Source organism: Humulus lupulus, chromosome 1, assembly GCF_963169125.1.
Source record: "Humulus lupulus chromosome 1, drHumLupu1.1, whole genome shotgun sequence".
Lineage (NCBI taxonomy): Eukaryota > Viridiplantae > Streptophyta > Magnoliopsida > Rosales > Cannabaceae > Humulus > Humulus lupulus.
The window spans coordinates 166442754-166467200 of record NC_084793.1 but is presented as its reverse complement, the minus strand read 5'-3'; the positions used below and the strand labels follow the sequence as shown (position 1 = coordinate 166467200).

Below are 24447 nucleotides of genomic sequence, written 5' to 3'. Positions count from 1 at the left end.
TTGGGTCGGGTTGGTGTTGATTTGGTGGCTGGTGGGGTAGCTTTGGTGGGGGTAGGAGCATTTATAGTGGCTAGGGAAGGCAGAAGTAATGGGGCAGTGGGAAGTTGTGGGGCTTTTGGTGGGGAAGTGGTGGTTTTGGATTTCTTTGTGGTAGTTTATGGGATAGAGGTTGGTGGAGATTTTGGTTTGTTTGGTGGTGGGATCGGGGCTGGTTTGAATTTCTTTCGCTGGACTCGTGTTTTAGTGGTCATTTTGGGCAAAAAGGAAACAACTAAAGCATAAGGCCACCACACAACAAAAGAAGCACCTAAACAGTAATGCCACAAATTTTTTGACAGAATAACAGAGCAATATTACCACCCCTGAACAGTATGGCCACCGATTTTTTTTTTCAACAGAGTCTCCAATAGATTTTTGTGCTTCCCAGATCAAATACTATCAATGACTCCAATGCCCATCAATATACATAGTACTATAAGAGGACAAGGAAATTAATACAACAGTTTTGAGTGGCTTGGCTAACTGTGGTGATGCTTGGGCTCGTGGCTGCGCGATTGGGTGGTGCCAAGGATTGGGGTTTACACAGCTGGGTTTCTGGGCAGAGATGGGTTAGGGTAATGGTGAAGATGGGTAAATATCCTATATACATATATGTATTTTATAAATAATATAAAATTTACTGAATATATGTATATATTTTTTTGTATAGGTTATAGTATATATATATATTTTAAATACATATATATATGTAGTAAAAAATATATAAATAATAATAAATATAGTAATTTTTTTTTGTATATATATATGCCTCTGAATGAAACCATGACCCAGGATTTTTTCTCTGCCCAGATTGCTAACATTTTGCCCTAATTTTGCTTCAGCAACCCAAATTTGACGTAACTCCCTTTCATTTTTGGAAATTTTTGTGTGCATTTTGCTGAAGCAAAACTCTCGCAAAACCTTCAGACTCCAAAATTACTTCTAAAACACCCTGTTTCTTGCTGTCTTAACACTTGAAACACCAAAATACACATAAAACCACTCCAAAACGTCACAATAAAATGAAATTAAAATTAAAAAAAATTAAAACTAATAATAAAAATAATTAAAAACACTCATATATATTTATATATATTTGTCTTTTCTTTTATTGGTTGAAAATTTTTTTCTCATTTTTTTTTCAGTGCATTTTTATTCTTTCTTTCTTTGAGTTGCTTTACAAATGAATCCTCCAAAAACCATAGCAACCCAAACTTCATTTTTTTTCTAAGGATCTTTCAAGGAAACCGAGGTTTGGTATTGCTCAACCTCGCTTCCCCCAAACTTTGCTTCTTTCCTTGTTACCTTAAATGCTCTTCCCACATGCTCATCATATAATTCTACTACACCATCACACCTTGATTTCACTAGAGAGTTTGAGAAAAAAACTCTATTCCCAACTTCCAACATTTGTGATTGAGGCTTTCTACTATGTTTCTTTTTCTTCTTCTTTTTCCTCGGTAGCTTTGAAGAATGAGATGGTTCTTCTTCCTTACTTATCCATGGCTCCCCACCTTTCTCAATTTCTTCAAAAGGGACCTTTTTCTTGACTCCATTGCTATACTTTCCATGCATCTTTTCAATCAACTTGAAGTTAGAAACACTTATGGCCAAACAAGCTTCAACTTCATTAGGAGAGCGTATAGGATTAAAAACTTTGAATGTGACTTGTTCGTCTTTAGCTTGAATGGTGAGCTCTCCTTTTTCAACATCTATCAAAGTCCTCCCGGTGGCAAGAAATGGTCTCCCCAAAATGATCGGTACATCCCTATCTTCCTCATAGTCAAGAATAATAAAATCCACCGGAAAAATGAACTTGTCAACTTGTACTAGGACATCTTCAATCTTTCCCTCCGGATGCACCATAGAACGGTCAGCCAATTGCAAGGTGAGTGTAGTTGGCCTTGCTTCTCCAATTCCCAACTTCTTAAAAATGGGCATCAAATTAATACTAGCTCCCAAATCACAAAGAGCTTTACCAACTTCTCGTCCCCCAATAGAAATTGGAATTGTGAAACTGCCCGGATCCTTCAACTTTGGAGGAATTTTATTCTTCAATATAGCACTACAACCTTCAGTCAAAGCAACCGTTTCAAATTCACCAAGTCTCCTCTTCTTTGTCAAAATATCCTTCAAGAACTTCACATAATTAGGCATTTGTTCCAAAGCGTCCACCAACAGTATGTTGATGTGGAGTTGCTTCAAAACATCCAAAAATCTTCGAAATTGACCATCTTTTTGCTGCTTTTGAAAACGTTGAGGAAATGGTGGAGGTGGCTTGCTCATTGGCTTCTCTGTTGCGTTTTGCTGAGGAATTGCTGCAGCAATTGCTTCAGGATCAACATTTGAATTTTTTGAATTCACAGTTTTGTCTCCCTTGTCCACACTACTTTGGATTGAAGTGGGCTCGCTGTTTCTCTTGCAATTCTCCTCAGTTAATTCCAGATTTTTACCATTCCTCAAAGTGATCGCCTTGCATTGCTCTTTACCATCTCTCCTTGGATTTTCAGTATCACTAGGCAAGGTGTCTTGTGGTATATTCCTTAGCTCATTAACTAGTTGCCCCATTTGAATTTCTAAGTTCCTCAAGGATGCCGCTTGGCTCTGAATCACAGCATCGTTCTTGGCCATATATTCTTTCATTAAACTCTCCAACGAGCCTGATTGCGACACTTGAGGAGGAGGTGGTTGAGCTCTTGGTTGTTTTTGAGAAAACCCCAGTGGATATGTAGTCTTGATGTGCATTGGTGCTCCGCTTGAACTAGCTCCTTGAACCCCCCATGAGAAGTTTGGATGTTGCCTCCACCCCGGATTGTAAGAGTTCGAATATGGGTTATTTCTGTTGGCATTTTGATTCCTCGCATAACAAACTGAAGCAGGATTTGAAGGACAACTCTCAAATGCATGCCCATCTCCACAATAAATACAAGATACATCGGAAACTTGTCCCATAGCAGCCGGTTGTACCATTCCCCCCAAACTCATGTTCTTGAGAAGGTTAGTCATTGAAGAAACTTGAGCGGTCAAAGCTGTCAATGCATCCACTTCAAGTATACCAGCCACTTTTCGACTTGTTGAGGCTCTAACATTGGACCATTGATAATTGTTGCTAGCTATCCTCTCCAAAATCTCATAGGCTTCATTGTAAGACTTAGAGAGAATAGCCCCATTAGCTGAAGCATCTAACACCATACGAGTGGAAGAATTTAGCCCATTGTAGAAAGTTTCCATTTGTATACAATGCGGGATCCCATGGTGTGGGCACTTTCTCAATAAGTCCTTGAATCTCTCCCAAGCTTCACAAAATGATTCATCTTCCAGCTGCTGAAATGACATAATTTCATTGCAAAACTTGGCATTTTTGGTAGGAGGGAAGTACTTCATCAAGAATTTTTCAGCCAACTCATTCCATGTAGTCACCGAGTTGGGAGGTAGGGTGTTGAGCCAAGCTCTAGCTCGATCCCTTAAAGAGAAGGGGAATAATTTCAACCTTAGGACCTCGTCAGTCACTCCTTGTAGCTTGAAAGAATCGCTCACCTCCAAAAATGAACGAAGATGAAGGTGAGGTTCCTCAGTAGGCAGCCCACTAAATTGACCCACTGTTTGCAACATTTGGAACATAACGGGCTTTAACTCAAATTGGGGTGCTTGAATTTCAGGTCTAACAATGCCCAGATTGAGCTCATTAAACATGGGGGCAGCATACTCCCTTATGGTTCTCTCTCTATCATCAGCCATAGCAATTGTGTTAGTGACATTATTAGCACCCTCAACTCCTTCAACCTCTTCAGCCATATTAAGGCGATTTTGAGCCTGTTGTTCCCTTAGTCTTCTTCTAATTGTTCTTTCAATCTCGGGGTCAATAGGAGCTAGTTCAATTTCTTCTTGCTCGTTCATATAGTAAATCACCTGAGGAAACACAAGAGCAAGCAAACAAAGTCAGCTCAACAAAGAAAAATAAATAAATTGCAAGTAATTGATATTACAAACATTTATAATTTCAATCCCCAGCAACAGCGCCAAAAACTTATTGTGATAAATTTAATATTTGATTTTAGATACGCAAGTGCACGTAATCACACAAGTAATATAATGATAAGTAAATCGTCGCCACAGGGATTGCAAATTAGAAAAAATAAGCAAAACAATTACTAAACAATTTTAAGAAATTAAAAATCAAGTGGTTTGTTTATAGGTTAAGCAAAATATTAAAATAAAATAGAAATACTGAAATTAAAAACTGAACTGAATAAGAAAATTGAGAGAAATATATGGATTGCAAAATGGACTTGAATTATTGAATTCCCCTATATTATTCATCCTGAACAAATTACGGACAGATTGCTGCAGCAATATTCTAGCAAAACTCCCAGGATAACAAAAATTCATTCAAACACTCATAAAACTTTCCCAAATTTTATGACATTAATTCTTCTACCTAATTAAACATATTCCTATGCCAAATCAGATTTAAGAATGCAATTCAAAGTTTAATTCTCAAAATTACACAAGGTAAATAACATATCCCTGTGTTACTTACTAACATAACCTAACCTAGATTATGACTTGTGTCATCCAAGTTTTTCCTATTACATTTAATCTTTCCAGCATTAAACATAATTAAATAACTTTCCATTGCTGGCCAAACAACAACAAGAAATTAAGATAAGAACACTTTAATTAACAAAGGATGATTTTACTAAAATAAAGTGCAAGAAATTGATAGACTATAACATAGGGTTCATCAACAATTCAAGCCACCTAAAAATTAGTTCATGGCTGAGTTCATAAACATTAATCCACAATCAAAACAGCCCATAATATTCAGATTTAGAATCCAACTCAGAAATTAATAAAATAAAGTTTAGGAAAAGAAGAAAGAACAAATCCAAAATGATGCTTGAGCTTTCTTTGTTTGTCCTCCTTCTTCCTTGTTGATATTCTGAGTTTTTCTCCTTTCTTTTTCTGGTTTTCTTTTCCAAAAATGGCTGCTGCCTTCTTGATACGGCTGAAACCCTCTTTTGTGTATGTTAGGTTTTTTTCTTCCTTTCCCAAAAGTACCATAATGCCCATTTTTCTCCAAAAACATCAATTCCTCCTTTCTCTTTTTGTATTTTTCTCCAATATGTTGACTAACTCTTTCTGCCCTTGCCACCTCAGCCAAAATTTCCAGCTTACTCATTGATTGCCACGTGTTCCAAGTGCCCAAAAGTTGCCTGATCAATACTACACCATACTCACTCGATCAGGGCACCACGAAGATGTATCAGGACCTACAGACTTTGTATTGGTGATGTAGGATGAAGAAGGACATGGTTGAGTACGTAGCCAAGTGTTTAACCTGTCAGCAGGTGAAGGCTGAACACCAGCGACCAGCAGGGTTTTTAGAGCCTTTAGGTGTTCTCGAGCAGAAGTGAAAATATATTACCATGCATTTTGTAGGAGGTTTTCCCAGGACAGTGGGGCAACATGACTCGATGTGGGTGATAGTAGACAGGTACACCAAGTTAGCTCACTTTCTACCGGTTAGGACAACTTATACTGTAGATCAGTATGGAGAGCTATATGTGAGGGAGATTGTACGACTTCATGGGGTTCCTAAGTCTATAGTATCAAACGGGGATCCCATATGTACCTCCAAGTCTTGGGGCGATTTGCATAAGGCTATGGGAACTCAGTTGAAGTTCAGTACAACCTTTCATCCTTAGACAGACGGACAGTCTGAGAGGACAATTCAAGTATTGGAGGACATGCTTATAGCATGTATGCTAGACTTCAAGGGGTCTTAGAGTAAGTACCTCATATTGATTGAGTTCTCGTACAACAATCACTACAAGAAAAAATAATATTCATAACATACTAAATGCAACATTATTAAAAAAACGTTATAGTCACTAAAAAAAGGCGCTCATTTATTTTGCTATCCCGCCAAAACAGAGAAAAAAATCTGAGCAAAACCCAAATAACAAAAACCCCTTTCTTCTCTCAGGTTTGGCCTGCGTCTACCACTCTCTTTTTGCTCTCGGGATTCCATCTACCACCCTCATTCTCTCCAGCCTCCACGAGAGAGTGCTCAAACCACAAAGACGTTGTTCTCCTTCATCGGTGGTCAGATTGGTCTACCCCATCGACTCACGAAGTCGTTGTTCTCCAACCTCACGAAGTCGCTCTCCAGCCCATCGGCTCGACTAAGCAAAAATTGAAGGTACTCTTTCTTCTCCCGACCTCACTCTGGTAATGGTGCTTCAGCTTTTTGATTAATGGAACATTCTTGGTTCATAATTTTGCAACCCTTACTTAATTTCTAACAAGCAACACAAATTTTCCTATTGAACATCCTTTTATCTTCAGTGTACACGTATTCTATCACCCACCAAAGATTTAACTTTATATCTACACGGGTAACTATTATTCTCCAACACCTATACACTGTAAACCCACCAACCGCAAACCCATCTTCTTTGTTGTTAATCCTCTTCTTCTTCTTCGTCTTCTTCTTCTTCTTCTTCTTCTTCTCATTCTCTGTGGAACCGGTATCATGGGGTTTTTCTTCTTATGCTTTTGGTAAAGGTCTATCTCTCTCTCACCATGAGGTTATGTTGTTATGTCCTTTGTTTGTTTCTGAACATTTTTTAAACGATGATTAATATTGTTTATTTTAGTGATTATATGAATAGTTTTTTTTATGCTTTTATGTTATGGGTTTGCTTTTTTCTTCTTCTCTTTTCATATTTTTTAGTATCTTTCTCAGTTTTGATGAAAATTTTGGCAGGTTTATGTTCTTATTAGTTTGTTCATTTGTCGAATTGTGAAAGTTTTCAGCGAGTTTTGGATTTTAAGTTAATCTGAATTGGGTTTCTATGTTAGTTCTCTGTTTCTCCCTTTTATGGAATTATTGTTTGTTTGGGATTGATCAAGCAAAGATTACAACTTTATGATGTAAAATATATTTTGTCTTGAGTTTATCAAAAGTTGATAGTTTCATAGCTTTTGGTAATGTAGCTTTGGTTAGTTTCATATAGCCTTTTATTTTGTATTTGATTACCCTCTGATAAAAAATAAGTTTATTTATTTATTTTAGTTTCCCCTCTTTTGTTAGGAATTTTCCATTTTGTGAACTTTGAATAATCTTTTTCCTATTTGTAATACTAATGCATTTGGAGCTATTACAGTTTTGGTTTCGTTTGGTGCTTGTAGTTAATTCTTAAAATAAATTAGCTATTAATGGTTCTGTTTTGAGTCTGAATTATGTGAGAGATAATAGTATTGATGTTGTTTTCTCTGTTCTTTTGACATTTTTTTATTATCAATTTTATTATGTAAATTGGTGAACAAATATAATTGATTCTCTTGAACAATCAAAAATGTATTTAGAATCTATTTGTGTGTATTTATGTTATTAGTTATGTTCTGTTAGGGTTCATCTATGTTTTTCTATATTTTTATGTCAAATTTTTCTCTGTTTTTGACAGAATTTTACAAGATGGTATGTGAGGCAGATGAAACTGATCTAAATATACACGTACTGGTTGTCATGCTACCACATTATGATGGCTTGAGCTTGTAAAGAATGTTGCTTAACAGTTCATCAGGTTATACTTCTGTAATTATTAGAGATTGTAAAGAAATAAGAGTTTGTTTATAGCATTGGATTTGGCATGTCTCTTAGGATTTTATTTATTTTAGTTAGTAAACCTCGCACGTATTCTTTCAGTGTGTAAATATATGTAGGGAGGGATTCATTTGTGAACCATTTTTTATAAGATTGACACCTTCAAATCTTTATTTGTTTATGGACATTGTTTTACTTACAATTTTATGCATTTTTAGTTACTATAACAATGATTATATATTATCATTTTCCTTATTGCAATTGCTTGTTTAGTGCATATATGAAGTTCATCTATGTTTGTACTTGAACTTATTTTCTTTTATAATTATCTTGAGAACTTATATATATATATATATCTTGTTTAAGAGTTCTAAGATATGTTACTATTAGCATTCTATTGTTTTTGGCAGCCTATGGATTCACTTCTTTGCTATTTATATAGTTACAATATTTGTTTGCTACCTACTCTATTATGTAAGTAGTTTTGCACCACTCTTCTTGTTGATCATTTAAATATTTCAAAAAAAATATTGATTCCTATATATCTCTGTCCTCTTTATAATGTGTTTCTAAGTCATGTTTGGTAATTTAGGATCTGCAAGTTTTCTAGGGTCTGTAGTGGACGGTTGATTGGGGTGCCATGGGTTCCATTTGGTTGTTGTTTTTTTTATTTTATTTTTCTGTTGTTTAGTTGTTTAATTTTTTTAATAATGGTGTTTATCCCTGTCTGTCCCACTCCCACTATCCTTTTGATGGCGTCAATGATTTTTGTGGTGGTGTTTTGCCTTGTTGGGTTAGTAAAGTTAGTCAATGTGCTTATTAAGGACAACTTTTGTTTGTATCTCTTTCATATTTCGATTTGGGGTTTTTAATCCCTTGTTTGGTGAGCTAGCTACCGATGTGAAGTGTTGGTGTTCATGACATTTGTGGATTATTGCTTTATTTTTAATAGTGATTTTATTGATTGATTTTAGGTCCTAGTTGTTTTTGGGGTTGGTATATTTTGCAATTCGACTTGATATATACTTTGCTTGTTTGATCCTATGAGTTTTATTGTCTATGGTATGAGGTTTTAGTAGCACAATAATGTTGATATTTTTTTAATCAATGATCATTTGAGCATGTAAATAATATCTATGTCTCTATTCATGTAATTTTTATTTTGATCTTATAAGCATGTCGTTCTTTCAATATGAGATAATTGTGACATGACTTTTTGATTTATTGGGTTCTCTACACAAGTTTTTAAATTTCTTTAGGACTCTTGCAGAAATTCATAAAAGAAGACAAGAAACTTTAGGGAACTGAGGCATTTATAAAGGGATCTCATATTTTCATCTCAGCTAGGTTTGGTTCATTTGGCTATTTTTTCACTTTCAAGGTATTCATTATTGTAGAGAATATGCTCAAGAAAGAACAAACTTTCATGGATTTATCATTTCCCTTATTTGTATTGATAATAAATCTTATTTTTTTCATCCTTTTAAATTGGAATACAAACTGTTTTTGGTTTTTTGTTCTTTCTATGTGTGTTGTGTCTGCTTTTCTTTTTATTGTTGTTTTATTTCAAACTGTTGCATTATTGTTGGCCTTTGCTTTTGCTGCCTCTTGTCCTTTCTATATTTGGAAGCAAAATGTACAAGTTATTCCAACTGAACTCATAGCAAGAATTTTTTTTCCTAAATAATTTTGTGATGATGTTTTAACATTTAATGTTGTATTTAATATTATTATTATTATTTTATATAAAGTAGTTACCAAGGCATGAGTAAAGTAGTGCTTCTTGCCTGTGGACATATCTTTTAATCTAGATGAGTGAAGCATATAACAAAATTTGGGGACTGGTACCGAGTATACCTTTTCCTTTTACTTGGTGTTCTGTAAATTACAATATTTATAAAAAAAAAATTGTGTATAATGGCTAATATTTTGACCTATACAAAAAATCTAGAATTGAATTATAGTAGAATTTGGATTTCTGAATTCTGTTTTTGTTCATGTTGATTATAGTCAGTAATGATTTGGATTCAAACATTAGCCAGTGGTGGCTAATGTTTATTTTGCTGTACAGGTTAGTCAGCTTGGTGCTGCAGCTCAAAAATATCAAACAGCTACTCAAAATGTTTCTTCTAATCTCTCACTTCCAGAGATGCAAAATAACTGTAATATGTAGGTTTTTGTACAGTTACCCATATGATAAATGTATTTTATTGATCAATGTTAAATTTTGACAATTAATGAATAGATTCTGACATTTCTAAATAGGGCAAGTATTCTTAGCTTAGTTCTTTATAGAATAATGCATTTGATAATGTTTTTCTGATTTTCTCAAGGTCCCTTGGGTATATTACTTAATTCTGTAGTAGGATTATTTATTTTGACATATTTAGGTCTTAATGTGATGTAATTCTTGCTGCTTTCTATATCTTCAGTCTCTGTGTTGGATAATTTTCACACCAATAAGGGTCACGTATTTGTTTAGATCATTGGTGTTCAATTTGTTACAACTCCTATGCATTATGACTTTAATGATTTGACTTGAATTTAAATGTCCTGACTTGATTTAAATGGGGCTAATTGTATGTTAGGTTTGTGGCATCAGCTCGCTAATTGGCGAAAACTTTGGAGGTGTCGTTGGTGAATGATTTAGGCTATACGAAGAGATACGTACGCTGCTTGCAGGTAATTTTTTCTTTAAAGGAAAATGTATATCATTAGTGTTTCAATTTTTGTTTATGATTGTGACATTTAATTATTTGTGGGTGTGTTTTGGGAATCTGTTAGATTTTGGTGAGATATCATTAAATGTTATCAAGACACAGTGGCAAAAAGTTTCACTTTCACCTTCATGTCATCTTTATAGCATAGTAATATTTCAAGTAGTTTCTTTTCACAAGTTTGGAGTGTCCAAACAATACCATATAATATCTCATATCACTTGTATTTTAGTTACAACCATCTTTCCAAATAGGTTTACGTTTGTAATACTTTGTGAATGCATATTGAGAAAGACTTAGAAATGTTATAATATATGACCAGACTCAACTCTAAGACAACTTTTACATTAGTAGCTTTTTGGTTACTGTTTTATTGATATTTTGTTTTTTGTTTTTTTCCCTCTCTTTTAAATTCTAATTACATTTATGCTTGCCTTTCAGATTTCTGAAGTGGTTAATAGTATGAAAGACTTGATTGATTATAGTCGAGAAACAGGGACAGGACCTATGGGTAAGTTTAATGCAATTTAATCCTATTTAGATTTAATTATCTATTATTTTTTTCGTATGCATAATTTTTTGAAGTTGAGACCTACTTTGGATTACCTTACTCCACTTATCTTTTTATTTATAAATTAAGCTTATAACAATGTGCAAAGAATTTGGTTGCAGAGTAGAAAGTTTATTATTCATGTTATGTCTGCCATTTGCATGTCACATTTCCCTTTTTTTTTTAAAACATTACTGTCCAGGGATTTGTGTGAAAGTTAAATAGCTTGGGAATTTGAGTCAGAAAATGCCCTCGTGAAATTTATCTGTGGTGCATTGATAAGTTTTAGATAGCTGCTCTGGCCAACTCTGTTACACAAATGTTAATGTTAGTTTACAAGTGAAATTGCACTAGTGACCAACTCATCAATTTTTTTCTTGGGAAAAAAGGTCAATCTTTATACTCCAATAAAGGATCAACCGAATAATTTATTAGCTATCTAACATGAATGACTCTCCTCCACATAATTTAATAATAAATAAACAATAAAAATTCATGCAGGCTTCCCTCACAAAACATTGACATGATATTTTATTCTCTCAATGTCTTTTAACAACTTGAGCCAACCAAGTTCGTTCAGTTATTGGATTAGATTTCTTATGAGAATAGTTTCATTATTGTTAGCATGCTGCTTATCTTTCTCTATTTATTTTTCAGAGAGTTTGAACAAGTTCCCTCGAAGGACTAGTACGCCATCTGGGGTTCACAGTCAAGCACAACATTCTGAAGAACAGCTACAACAGCAACAACAGCATCATCCAAACTATAGTTTAAAGTAAAAAATGTTCAAGATTATAAAACTTTATTATGTTATGCTTTCAAACTTAAGTTAGAACTAAGATCTCATGAAGTAGACACATTCATGATTTGAATTAGTTATTATTTAATGTAATACTTATGGTTTATCAATCTATTGGGAATTACATTTTATGATTAATTTTGATTTTGTTTATCAAAATACAATAATGAAAATCTTTTAATTAAAAAAAAACCATATACGTATACTTATCAAAATAAAATTTAAAATATATTATCCACACTAAAGTAACAAAATTTTATTACTATATGTTATGATTTAAAAACATATTATAAGCGTAACAAATCGTTATAATTTATATAATATAACAAATTAAAAATGCTATCAAAATAATCAAATGTAACAGTTGAAAAGTGTTATGCAAAAAGTATAAGATTAAACTTCAAATTTATAACCAAATACTTTAACTAAATGTTATTATTTGAATATTATAGCAACTAAAAATGTGTTATTGAATAGTTTAAGAGAACATCGAACATAACATTCAAATGTTGTTATAGAAAAGACAGGACTTTTAATAGCATGGGCTATGTTAGCATTTTCAGAAGCGTTATCAATACTCCCGCTTAGCAGTTTTTAAGTGTTATGAATACTATTTTTTCTTGTAGTGAATAGCTATCAATCAATGATTGGAGTAGCTACATACGAGATGTTGTATGGAAGGAAGTGTAGATCGCTCATTCATTGGGATGAGATGGGGGAGAGGAAGTATTTTGGACCGGAGATGCTTCAGATGACTAATGAAATTATTGAGAAGATCTGAGCTCGAATGCTCGCTTCGCAAAGTAGACAGAAAAGTTAAGCTGATCCTAAGTGTAGGGACGTGGAGTTCCAGGTAGGGGACCACGTATTTCTACGAGTTTCGCCATTGCGAGTGGTAAGGATATTTGGGAAAAAGGGCAAGTTGAGCCCTAGATTCGTAGGACCTTTTGAGATCCTGGAGAGGATCAGGCAAGTAGCCTACAGATTGGCTCTGCCACCGTCATTATAAGGAGTTCATGATGTGTTCCATATCTCAATACTTTGGAAGTATGTCTCATATACGTCCCATGTATTGGGATATGAGGATCTGGAGCTACAGAAAGATTTTTTGTATGAGAAGCGACCAGTTCAGATCCTAGATAGAAAAGATAAGGTTCTGAGGAACAAGACGATTCCTCTAGTCAAAGTCTTGTGGAGGAATAGAAGGCTCGAGGAAGAGACCTGGGAGCTAGAGTTAGCTATGCGAGATCAATACCCCAAGTTATTCAGGTAAATTTCGAGGACGAAATTTTCAGTAGGAGGGGATAGTTGTAACGTCCCAAAAATTCTAATAAGGCTTAGTGCCTTGATTAGTAGGCATAATTGGATAATGTGTGTGATTAATTGATTAAATATATGATTACATGGAATACATGGTTTATATGATAATATGAATATATATATATGCATGTTTATGTGTATTAAATATGCATGTGGGCCTGTTCTTGTTTATAAGGGCATATTTATAATTTTGGCCCATTGCGGGCATAAATTTGATTATATGTGTTAAATTATCGAGACCATATTATTGTGTGGATATATTTGCAGTGTTCGGCTCGAAGTGATCCTAGTGAGCAGAATAGTCACAGTAGGGTTTAATACCCGGCTCAAGGTGAGCATAGGGGTACTTTGGGAAATTTAACATATATTTGGGATTTATCGAGTAACGGGTAAGTATTTGGTAATTAGTTGGGCATGTCGAGATTAATTGGGAATTGGTAGGACAATTCGAGGAATTAGTGGGAAATGAGGCAAATGACTATTTTACCCTTAAGGGCAATAAAGAGGTTGAATTCTTTTTAGGGGCATTTTGGTCTTTAGGTTAAAGGATATAGCTAGGAAAGCTTCGGGACTAAGCCATAACAAATCAGAAACACTTCTCAACATTATCTCTCTCCCTCTTTGTGTGACTTGGAGGCTTAGGAAGATTGCTGAGGAAAAGGGCTTAGGAATTGAGTTGGGAATTTGGCAGATTAAGCTAGGATCAGGCAAGGAACAACTGAGGATCAAAGCTATCACTGAGGTTAGATTATAGGCTCTAATATGTTGAATTCTAGTTGGGTATGGACATGCTTAGGGATAATTGGGTTAGTTTCTAATTTTAGCATTTAAGGAAGTTTGAACTAGTATTATAAGCCATATGTGTTCTTTGTAAGGTAGTATTGAGAGTTCTGGACTTAATGTTGGCTTAGGTATATGTTATAGTTGAATTCTATGGCTTTGATTTGGGGGAAAATGCATAAAGAAGCTGGAAATTCTAGGTTCATGAGGGCACGCCGCGACCCTGTTCATATGCTCTGCGACCTGCGTGACCCCAGAAGTCGTGAGGGGCTTGATATTTTGTAGGCTCACCGCGACCCTAAAGGGCAAGTTGCGGCCTGCCTACCCCTGGGATTTGGGGTTGGCGTCTCTGACTTTGGGGTGTGCCGCGGGCCTTACGGGTAGGTTTTGGCCCTCTTAGGCAATCTTAGCAAAAATAGGATTTTGGGCTCGGGAACTTAAACCTAAGCGCTCAGGACAAATTCTACTACCCGGTTTAGTAGAATTCGAGGTCCCAAAGGCTAGTATTTTATTCCAAAGCATTTAATTGGATTAGAGTTTAATAATTATCCATTATCGCTTTTGACTAAGGTTACCTTTAAGGCTTGGGGTTGAGGATCGTGCTCGAAACCGCTCCACATCCTCCACTCAGGACTCGAGGTAATAAAACAGAACCCGAGTTGTGAATGAGGCTGAGATCCCTTGTAAATGAACATATGTGAGAGTATAAATGTATTTGTGATTGGAAATATCTAGATAGGTAGGTTAGCTCATGCTGCTTTCGATTGTGTGTTTCGCAACCTATATATCTATTATGTTTGATGTGAAAGTTTGGCCTAAGGGGGTCGGAGCTCATGTTAAGCGTGCTGAGTGCTGCTATGCCTAAGCAAGCTGAGATCAGCTAAATAACTAGAGGGCTTAGCCTAAGGATGCCAACACCTAACTAATTGTATTAAGATTGAATTATATGTTTGGATTAAACTGTTTACTGTTGCCTAGCTTATTGCTTGTATTCTGCTATTGATTGAACTGGTTGATCTATGTTTACTATGCACATTTTTTTGTTATCTATGCTTGTTGAATTTAGTTTTCTTGCTGAGCCTTGGTTCATGGGTTTTACGTGGTGTAGGTAAAGGCAAGGGAAAGCTAGACCAGCCATGAGTTGGAGAGTTTTGGGGTCGGTGTGTACATCGGCAGCTACTCGACCACCACGACCGAGGGATTTACAGGGACTAGAGCCAAAATTATATTTTTGCCATTTAGGCTAGTTGCAGATGTATTTACTTTTGAGGGTTGTAACTGCCTTGTAAACATTATTTTTGGGATTCTGTGTATCAAACTCTTAATTTAATGAAGGTCAACCATCTTATGATCAAAATCTTTTAACCCTAACCTGTCAGTTGACTTTAGAAACACGTTTATGTTTAAATGACTTAATTAGCAAGTCTTGCACTATTTTAAATACACAGTGTAATGGTCTTGGTTACCCAGGGTATTACATGACAAACACTCACACTTTTATGTGGTTCAATGGTTATAATTCACCTAGTCCACAAGACAATCTTATTAATCTCTTTAACGCTATGGGTAAAATTGTTTCTAAAAATTTCAGCAGAGTTTTTGTATATCAAGAATTGGTCCATTTTTCTATCAATTCCCCTGGTACTTATAGAGGGTTTTCCTGGACAACATATGGTAATGTGTACATTAATATGGTAAATAATAAATTCGAATATCCTCCCATTTACATAGGGATATGATTGCCTATGGAATTTACATCCGTTATCTCAGGTAATAAATGTGTAGTAAAATTTGGGCATAAATCTGCATATAAGGAATCTCCGAGTGTTGCGGGATCCTTCCTTGTGCGTCATGATCAGGCTTCCGTGAGCTAAGCACTTCCTTCAAGTTAGATGTCGAAGAACTAACCTAACCTGACACGGGCCAAGTTCAATGTTTCTAGAATGTGATTTGGCCATCACGCATCTCGAACTAAGCTGTTGGCGCAAGAGGCGATCTGGAGACTATTTGGTTGTCGTAAGCTGTCAAGTTTGACTCGAGCTACTCACTCCAGAGTTAGCTAGATGTTCTATCCGTACACTTTCTTCATACGCTTGTCTACCAGCTGTACTTCATGCTGAGTAATTCAGTTCATATTAATTTTGGGGTACAACATCAATCAATTTAGCGTTACAAGCAGGAAAAATGCTACAACATGCATGTATGGGATTCTTGGCTAGATGGTTAGCGTGGAAAAAACTGGATTACAGAGACAGGAAAACACAAGAATAGTACAAGATTATATAAATGTCTTTCTGAAGGATTTACAAGGATCGCCGCCATATCGAGTGTAACGCCCTACTAACCTAGATCTGTTACCATGTGATTTTAAAATGTGTATTTGAATCGCTAATCGAGGTGTTAGACTCAAAAGTGTCACCAAATTAAAGTAAAGATTCATTTAATGAAACTTTAATATAAAAGGTTTTGACATTCATTAAGATCATAATAGAGTTACACTGGGATCCCAAAATATTGTTTAAAACCTATTTTACAACTCAAAAGTCATTATACAGTCAACCAAGGTGACAAAATCAGACATTTACATGGCGTTCCTCAAAACTATCCCAGTTGTGGCGGTCAGGTAGGCCAAACATGTACGCACCGCTCCATGCCCTCCAACTCATGCTTGGTCGGACTTTTCCTTTCCCTTACCTGCACCATAGAGCACCCATAAGCCAAGACCCAGCAAGAAAATTTACTAGCAGAGCATATATCAATTCATTTTAAAAGGTGCATAATTAAAAAAAACACAACACACAATTCGCAACAGTGGCTAAGCCGATCAAGGTGCATTGCCAGGCACCAAGTTCACGGTCCTAACCGAGCGGGTGAGTACAGCACCTTTAGATGGCCATGCCATGGCGTCCTGCATTAAGCATGCTTATTGTTGATTCCGACCCTTGCTCAATCATATCACATGCATAACACAATAGTTGAAACCATCTATACATAACAATAAGCATAATACAAGGACAAATAATCGGGTCATGCCCTACTCTACGGGCACAAACAAATTTCTTACCCTGAGTCCCAATCAAATAGTACAATGCGATCCCGAGCACGATCCCTAATCCCGAGCCTTAGCATCAAAACCTAGTCATAACGTAATAATAAATAACCATCAGAGCCTAAACTAATTAAAAGCTTCAGAATACTATACTAGCCATTAGGTTGTAGAATCCTTCCCGAGCCCTTAAGTTTGAGTTCTCGAGCCTAATAACCCTAATTGGCCCACATTCTCTATTTGAGTCGCGACCCTCCTCAGAGGCGCCGCAGCCCTCTACAAGTCAGAGAGAAAACTTAGACATTTCTCTTGACACACGCTACGGCCACTACTACAAAATTGGGTTTTCCCGACACCCAACCACGACAGTGAACTCTGTTGACTGTCATAATTTCTTAGCGAGACTCTACGCCGACAGTTAAAAACTGTAGGCATAGAGACCAACGCCGACAGCTAATAACTGTCACCGTTGCTTTAGACTGTCGCTATTGACCCCAACGCCGACAGCTGATTCGAGACCAATGCCGACAGTTAAAATGTGTCGCTATTGACCCCAACGCCGATAATTAATGCAAGACTAATGCCGACAGTTAAACGTTGTCGCTATTGACCCCAACGCCGACAGTTAATAAAAGTTCAACGCCGACAGTCATAAAATGTCGTCAAAATTCAAATAAAATTCTAAAATTATAATTAATGAATAGTATAACTTTGAAAATAAACTAAATTATGTAAATATATATATTTATAAAAATTATGTATTTATTAAAAACAAAAAAAACTATATATTTTTTTATTTATAAATTTTCTATATTATTAACTTTTGTATTTATAATAATTTTTATATCAAAATTTAAATTTATTATTCTTTAACATATTTATAAAATTAACTATATTATTAACTATATTTTTCTTTAACATATTTATAAAATTTGTATTAGTTAAAAAAGAATTGTTTTATTAGTTGGAAAAATATTGTAAAACAATTAATGCATAGTATAATTTTAAAAATAAACTAAATTATGTAAATATATATTTATAAAAATTATGTATTTATTAAAAACTTTTAAAACTAGATTTTTTTTTTCTAAATTTGTAATATTATTGAATTTTGTATTTATAATAATTTTTATATTAAAATTTAAATTTATTATTTTTTTAATATATTTATAAAATTAACTATATTATTAATTATATTATTCTTTAACATATTGTATTATTTAAAAAATAGTTGTTTTATTAATTGAAAAAATATTGTAAAAAAATTAATGAATAATATAATTTTAAAAGTACATATATATATATATATTTATAAAAATTATTTCAGGCGAAACATTTATTGATATTTTGTGTTGAATTGGGATATTTATTATTACTGCACCATTTTTAGAAACGTTTTAAGAAAAAAAAATTTCGCCTTTTGTTGCAAATAAATTTTCACCAATATTAGATATCATAAGAATTTAGACTACTTCACAAATAAATAAATCAATTTTGTAACACGACACAACTATTTTTGCTGTTGGATTTAAGACTCAAGATTTGACATATATTTTTTAACATAAAAAAATATATAATAATTCAAGATAGTATTGTTTATTCGTGTATATACGGAGCACTCTACATATGAGCCATTATTTAATTTTTATTCATATTTAAAATCAATAATATTACAGCTGTTTTCATGTAAAAATTCACAACTTTATCGAAGTGTCATACAGTATGATACTTCCCTCCAATCAATAATTTTTTTGGCATTTCCCTCCAATCTAATAAATTTGTTTCGCGCGAAAACAAAGTGCCAAAAAAACTTTCATTTTCCTCTCTCTGTGCCATGAATATATTTTGTTTCCTTCACTTTCAGACCCATATTCGAAAACCCTTAAACCCCAAACACAGAAACCCCAATGGAGAGACCCATACTCGGAAACCCTTAAACCCCAAACACAGAAACCCCAATGGAGAGACCCATACTCGGAAACCCCCAAACCCCAAACGCAGAAACCCCAACGGAGAGACCCAAACCCAAACCTCAGTTAGCGCCAAAACCCCAAACGGAGAGACCCAAACCCACGGTAGAGGTATTTCTCCCTCCCTCACCTCTTGTTTTTAATTTTTTTTGTCTCAGCTACTTCTTCTTCCTCAATCATATGTTTTTTTCTTGGGCTGCTGGGTCATCTGGTTCAGCCATCTGCGGTTCTTCCGAGCTCCATCGGATACGACTCCTCCCATCTCCCTCTGCACTTGCACGACTGACTGTTAAGGTATATATATAGTTTGATTTATTATTAATATTGTTAACTTAATTTATTTATAAATATATGCATATATGTATACAAGCACAGTTTTGGCTGGTATTGGTGGTGGTGGGCTTGGGTTCTTGGCTGTGAAAATGTCACTGATTCCACTCTCTTAATTTACTAGCACAGTTTTTCTTTTAATTGCAATCCCAATTTTTTTTCATTATTGATTTGGATCGTTAGTAGCCTGGATTAGCAATTAACATAGACTTTTCTTAAAATTGAATCTACTGGTATTTGTATTGGTATTGGGGCATAGACTTTAGTTGTGTTGATTTTAGTGAACTAGATATTAGGTGAATTTTGGGGTTCTTCATTATTGTAGAGCAAGAGAGTTCATGTTCCAATTTTAGTATACATGTGTACTCGTATTGTCCAGTGATAGAGTTAATTTGGTTTAATTGTGCCACTCCATTCGATTTAGTGAATATTAGAATTTGATTTGCTACATTCAAGGTTCATAATTAATCAATCTCAGTTTTTTTATATGTCTGATTTCTTGTTTTTTTTGCGTTTGGGTTCTAGCTTTTTGAGTTATTATGTCTGCATCTTCCTTAATAAATGACTGTAGATTGTATTTTATTTGGGAACTCAGTCACATTCAAGCAAATGCGATCATTTTGTATGACATTGGCATATCTATTTTGTTTATATGCTGATTGGGTTACACACCTTGATGTGTGGTAGTTGGTTCAAAGTTTGTGTGTATATGCTATAATGGCTTTAATTCAACAAGCAAGACTTGATTTGATAAAATAAGTTGATTGTATATTTATCTACACCCAATTGCAATAACTGCTAAAATATTTAGCCCACTATATATTATGCTTTACATTTGCTGATACATAAATTGTTGCAAAAGAATCTCTATAAACATTTATGATCTCATTTGTTAGTGGAAAAATGATCTTAAACACTGAACTTACTAAATTTTTTAATTTTGTTAAATATGGGTGTTGCTGCACTTTAGAAGTACATAGGGAACTTAGGTGGTATATATGTTATATAGGAGCCTTTAATGTTTCCTCAAGCACCTATTTTACTCCAAAAGACTTAAATATGTAAATTATTCCAGAATATGTAGAAAAGAATGAGGGAGCTGAGACACCAGCTAAGGACTTTGAAACCATCTTTTCTCGTAACACTACTCAGTTTTGATTTTTTCAAAGCCAATAACTATTGATGCTTGGGGACTTTGAAGCCTTCTTTTCTCGCAACACTACTCAGTTTTAATTTTCTGAAGCCAATAACTATTGATGCTTGGTGAAGCAGTATATCATTATCCCTATCAACCATAATACAATTTTTGTCAGGTTATTGGTGAGCAAACTGATTTTAAAGAAAGATGATGTACTTATGGTAAGATCATGTGAATTGATGATGATGTAAAGAACCAAATCAAATGATGAGTGGCAAGCTACAATTAACAAGTGTTAATGAATCACTCATTTTTCAAAATGTTACAGAAAGTGGTAATATTCAATCAAGTATTTAAGGTGCACTTAAATTTTTATATATATGATTATACATAATCTGGATGGCTTGGGTGGGTACTAGCTGGCATGGTGAACAAGCTTTTGGGTTTTGTCATTGTTTTATCCATATAAATGCCTTGTTACAAGTTGTTTCTTATATGATTAGTTTCTCTCTAATTTGAGAAGTATTGCATATAAAATGTATGCCCATAATTGATTCTTGTTAAGATTGATAAATTTGAAAAGATTGATTATTCATATTTGTTCTGAAACTCAGTTTTTTAGATTTGTAACTATATCATTAAATGTATCGGACTTGCTCTGCCATTTTAGGCTAGTTTTAGAGGTTGACAATATATTACACTTGCTATATTTGTGTGGTCATTTGTATGACTTTAGAATAACATTTTTTTAACCATAATATATATTTTAACTTAGATAGGACATAATTCTAATCACCTTGTTCTTGCTTAAGTGAGTACCTTGAATTTCTAAATTTAATGTCTATTTTTGGAACTCATTTTTGTATCTTGCTGAATAAGGATAGAGTTATTTTATTAGCTTGTCATCTCTTTGTTGTATTAATATAATTTGTCATTTTCTATTTAAACTATGCCTTGCTTTTTGTGATGCTTGCTTATTATGCTACTAAACGTGCCAAGAATAAAATGCTTTCGTATATCTGGATCTTATGTTTTATCATTATAACTCAAGTCAATTGCTTAAGTAAAGTATTTAGTTTATTTCAGAGGTGTGGTGAGAAAGTTGCATAATGATTATTGCCAAGAGCCAAGAAGTGAGCATAAGAAGCAAGCAAGCATGTCATTACATTTTACATAATAGGCACGTGCACAAACAAAACAAAAGTTTGACATTAGCATATTGGTTAATAATTCATAGTTATATTGGATTTTAAGCTTCATTCTTTTGGACTAACATTTATTTGAGCACGACACTTTTTCTGTTTCCCTTTAGTACAATATATTCTATGTTATAATATTTCAAGCATTAATTTTATTTTTAGGTAGTGGAATTAGTGAGGATCTTTAGAAAAGCTTGCTATTGATTAGAAGAGGTATATTCTTTTTAATATTATACATGTGTATGTTAGAGGAGTTTGAATATGTTAAATATTCATCCATAGTGAATTAGGTTCTAGGATTATAATTTTGTGTTGCGTTGATAACGAAAGGTTGAACATTTGCATGTATTAGTGAAGTAGGCTCTGAGAATTTGGTGTGCTGTCGTGATATATGGATGGAAACATGTGTGTCGTTTGATTTGTTTGTGTTGATTATGATAGATGACTAGGTTAGTAAATTAGGGGATATGTTCGATTTTCTGTTTGATTTATTTTTATAATTCAATGTTTTCTCTTCAAAATTTTAATGACAATACTCTTATAAATGATATCGCAATGAATATGTTGTCACACTTGGACTCAGACATTAGTAGCAAGAGAGTTGTGTAATAATTGTGAGTAAATTTATTTATTTACACTATAATAAAAATTTAGTTATGGTTTTTCATGTTTGGTGTATTATAATGTGATTTTTTATGTTTCAGGGATGATTTTAGAAAGAAATTCATGATAGCCAATCTTTTGGAAAGACTATTGGTGACGAGGGTGAGTACAAGGACAAGAAGAAGAAAGATATGTTGTTTGACAATGAATTTAGTGTTTTATTTTATTTGTAATTTTTATTAGACTAAATGATTCTTTTTTGAGGGGTTAATTATTTACATTGTAAATCTAGTTATATATTTTTTAAGGTCAAGACGATTATGTTTATAGATAAGATTATGATTTTTGAGTCAAGTAGTATTGTTATATTTGTTCCAAAATTTGTTTTATTAGATTTGTAAATATTTTGTATAAGTTTTGTTATTTTAATCTATAATTCTTTAGATTTGTATATAAATGTTTTATTTAAATCATAATTTTTAATTTAAAATAAAAAAAAAATTTGCAAACAATGACGACACTTAATAACTGTCGGCATTGCTAGCAACGACGACACTTAATAACTGTCGGCGTTGCTAGCAACGGCGACACTTAATAACTGCCTGGCGTTGCCAGCAACGGTGACACTTAATAACTGTCGGTGTTGTCAGCAACGGCGACACCTAATAACTGTCGGCGTTGCTAGCAACGGCGACACCTAATAACTGTCAGCGTAGCCAGCAACGGCGACACCTAATAACTGTCGGCATAGCAAGCAACGATGACACTTAATAACTGTCGGCATAGCTATTCTACGCCGGCATAGACAAATACAACAGTTAGTCGACTGTCGTCGTTGCTCAATAGCGACAGTTAAAAACTGTCGGGAAATCTTGTTTTTGTAGTAGTGGGCGTGCCCTGCCTAGCGCCACAACGCTAAGGCGATTAAGCAAATCTCCTTAGGCCTCTGAGTTCATGCGAGTCGTGGCGCTGAAGAACATCGTCGCGACACGACCCTGCAAACCCAGAAAATCCAACATTTTCCCTACAATTTGCCCAAACCAAACCCAGCAGAATGTACCCAAAATAGCAGCTAAACCATAATTACATCTAAAACTCCCAATCACACAACATAAGAAGTATAATTACCCCCAAAAACTAACCAAGAATCTATCCCAACTCCACAAACATACTGAAACTAATCTCAGCTCAAAACCTAACTAAGCAGCAGAATTTCACACCTCGAGTAGTCCTATAAATCTCCAATTAATCCTAGCATACCTATATAACCGCTAAATAACTACATGTTACTCAATCAACCTCGAATACACACTACGTTCCAAAAATACCTCTAGGCTCACCCCGAGCTGAGTATTTGACCCCGTTGTGACAATTCTGCTAATCTGACTCACTAGGACCGCCTCGAGCCCAATACACAAATATACCCACAAAATAATGTAGTCTCAATCACAACACACACATAATTACATTTTTGCTCTTAACGAGCAAAAATTACAAATATGCCCCTTGTTAACCAGAACAGGCCCACATGCACATTTAATGCACCTAAACATGCATATATATTCATATCATAACATAATTCAAGCAATCAAATAATGATACACCTAATCATTACAGTAATCCTAGAACGGTCACAGCAGCAAAACCTAACAAAACTAATCCCAAAAACTCATATAGATAACCAAGAGTGATCCATCATTCAGCTTACATGCATAAACTTACAACTCTAACAAAACTCCACTTAAACTCAATTAATTTAATATTAGGCTTCTTACCTCAAGGATGAATTTAGGCCACACTTGCTCTTCAATTTCCCAAGCTTACTCCTCCCACAATTCAAGCCTTAGATTTCTTAATTCCCAGCTCAATTTCCTTTAGAACTTCCTTCAGCCTTCAAGCTTCCAAAGAGAGAGAAACACCAAGTGATAGGGAGAGGGTCGGTTTATGCCAAGCTTCTCAGTGTTTCTTATGTTTGTCTTACTTATCCTAAGTCAGTAAAGTTACCTCAAAGGCTCGGGGTACCAAAAACATCCCCGAGGGAAAAATGGTAAATTTCTCTGATATTCCCTCCTATACGTTCTAACTTCAAATATATCGCCAAATATTTATTTTGATAACCCAATAAAATGTATAATGCCCAGAATGCTCCCTGACTTGCCCCGAGTCGGGTTTCGGGTCCCGTTGTGACTTCATAGCTAAACCGATCCCTAAAACTGTCTCGGATCGTGCATCACAAATATATCACCACTCACACGTGGTGAAGATCACAAATATTGCATTTATGCCCTCAACGAGTTACAATTACAAACATGCCCCTAATAACCAAATGACCCACATGCATATT

At 34.5% G+C, this 24447-nt stretch overlaps 2 protein-coding genes, 1 long non-coding RNA gene and 1 other non-coding gene across 5 annotated transcripts; 3 read left to right on the top strand and 1 right to left on the bottom strand.

Moving 5' to 3' along the window:
• Positions 1–1266: 1266 nt before the first annotated feature.
• Positions 1267–3024, bottom strand: LOC133824234 (uncharacterized). The gene is made up of 3 exons (XM_062257102.1): positions 2493–3024; positions 2023–2369; positions 1267–1965 (listed from the first exon to the last, which is right to left on the bottom strand). The coding sequence occupies exons 1-3, from the start codon at positions 3022–3024 to the stop codon at positions 1267–1269; spliced, it is 1578 nt and encodes a 525-aa protein (XP_062113086.1).
• Positions 3025–3286: 262 nt separating this feature from the next.
• On the top strand, positions 3287–3393 carry LOC133813078 (small nucleolar RNA R71). Its single transcript, XR_009884122.1, has one exon. It is a non-coding gene; the product is annotated as a small nucleolar RNA R71 (small nucleolar RNA).
• A 6843-nt stretch (positions 3394–10236) lies between these two features.
• On the top strand, positions 10237–11677 carry LOC133822172 (uncharacterized). Its single transcript, XR_009887811.1, has 3 exons — positions 10237–10333; positions 10810–10879; positions 11576–11677. It is a non-coding gene; the product is annotated as an uncharacterized LOC133822172 (long non-coding RNA).
• A 6912-nt stretch (positions 11678–18589) lies between these two features.
• Positions 18590–22457, top strand: LOC133800115 (uncharacterized). Of its 2 annotated transcripts, none has more exons than XM_062238086.1 (3): positions 18590–18944; positions 19051–19127; positions 20477–20600. In XM_062238086.1, the coding sequence occupies exons 1-3, from the start codon at positions 18698–18700 to the stop codon at positions 20510–20512; spliced, it is 360 nt and encodes a 119-aa protein (XP_062094070.1). In that variant the 5' UTR covers positions 18590–18697; the 3' UTR covers positions 20513–20600. The 2 variants fall into 2 exon arrangements, with proteins under 2 accessions (XP_062094070.1, XP_062094071.1); XM_062238087.1 differs by lacking the exon at positions 20477–20600 and adding an exon at positions 22205–22457 and having other exon boundaries at positions 18598–18944.
• Positions 22458–24447: the final 1990 nt, after the last annotated feature.

What these genes read in the sequence shown, in the direction of transcription:
- LOC133800115 (XM_062238086.1), top strand. Translation starts at nt 18,698, where the DNA reads ATGAATATATTTTGTTTCCTTCACTTTCAGACCCATATTCGAAAACCC. An exon ending in GACCCAAACCCACGGTAGAG is followed by an intron (nt 18,945 to 19,050) that starts GTATTTCTCCCT and finishes CATCTGGTTCAG; the next exon opens with CCATCTGCGGTTCTTCCGAG. An exon ending in TTGCACGACTGACTGTTAAG is followed by an intron (nt 19,128 to 20,476) that starts GTATATATATAG and finishes AATTTTTGTCAG; the next exon opens with GTTATTGGTGAGCAAACTGA.
- LOC133824234 (XM_062257102.1), bottom strand. Translation starts at nt 3,024, where the DNA reads ATGAGTTTGGGGGGAATGGTACAACCGGCTGCTATGGGACAAGTTTCC. An exon ending in GGCGATCACTTTGAGGAATG is followed by an intron (nt 2,370 to 2,492) that starts GTAAAAATCTGG and finishes TTGATCCTGAAG; the next exon opens with CAATTGCTGCAGCAATTCCT. An exon ending in TTTCTATTGGGGGACGAGAA is followed by an intron (nt 1,966 to 2,022) that starts GTTGGTAAAGCT and finishes CCCATTTTTAAG; the next exon opens with AAGTTGGGAATTGGAGAAGC.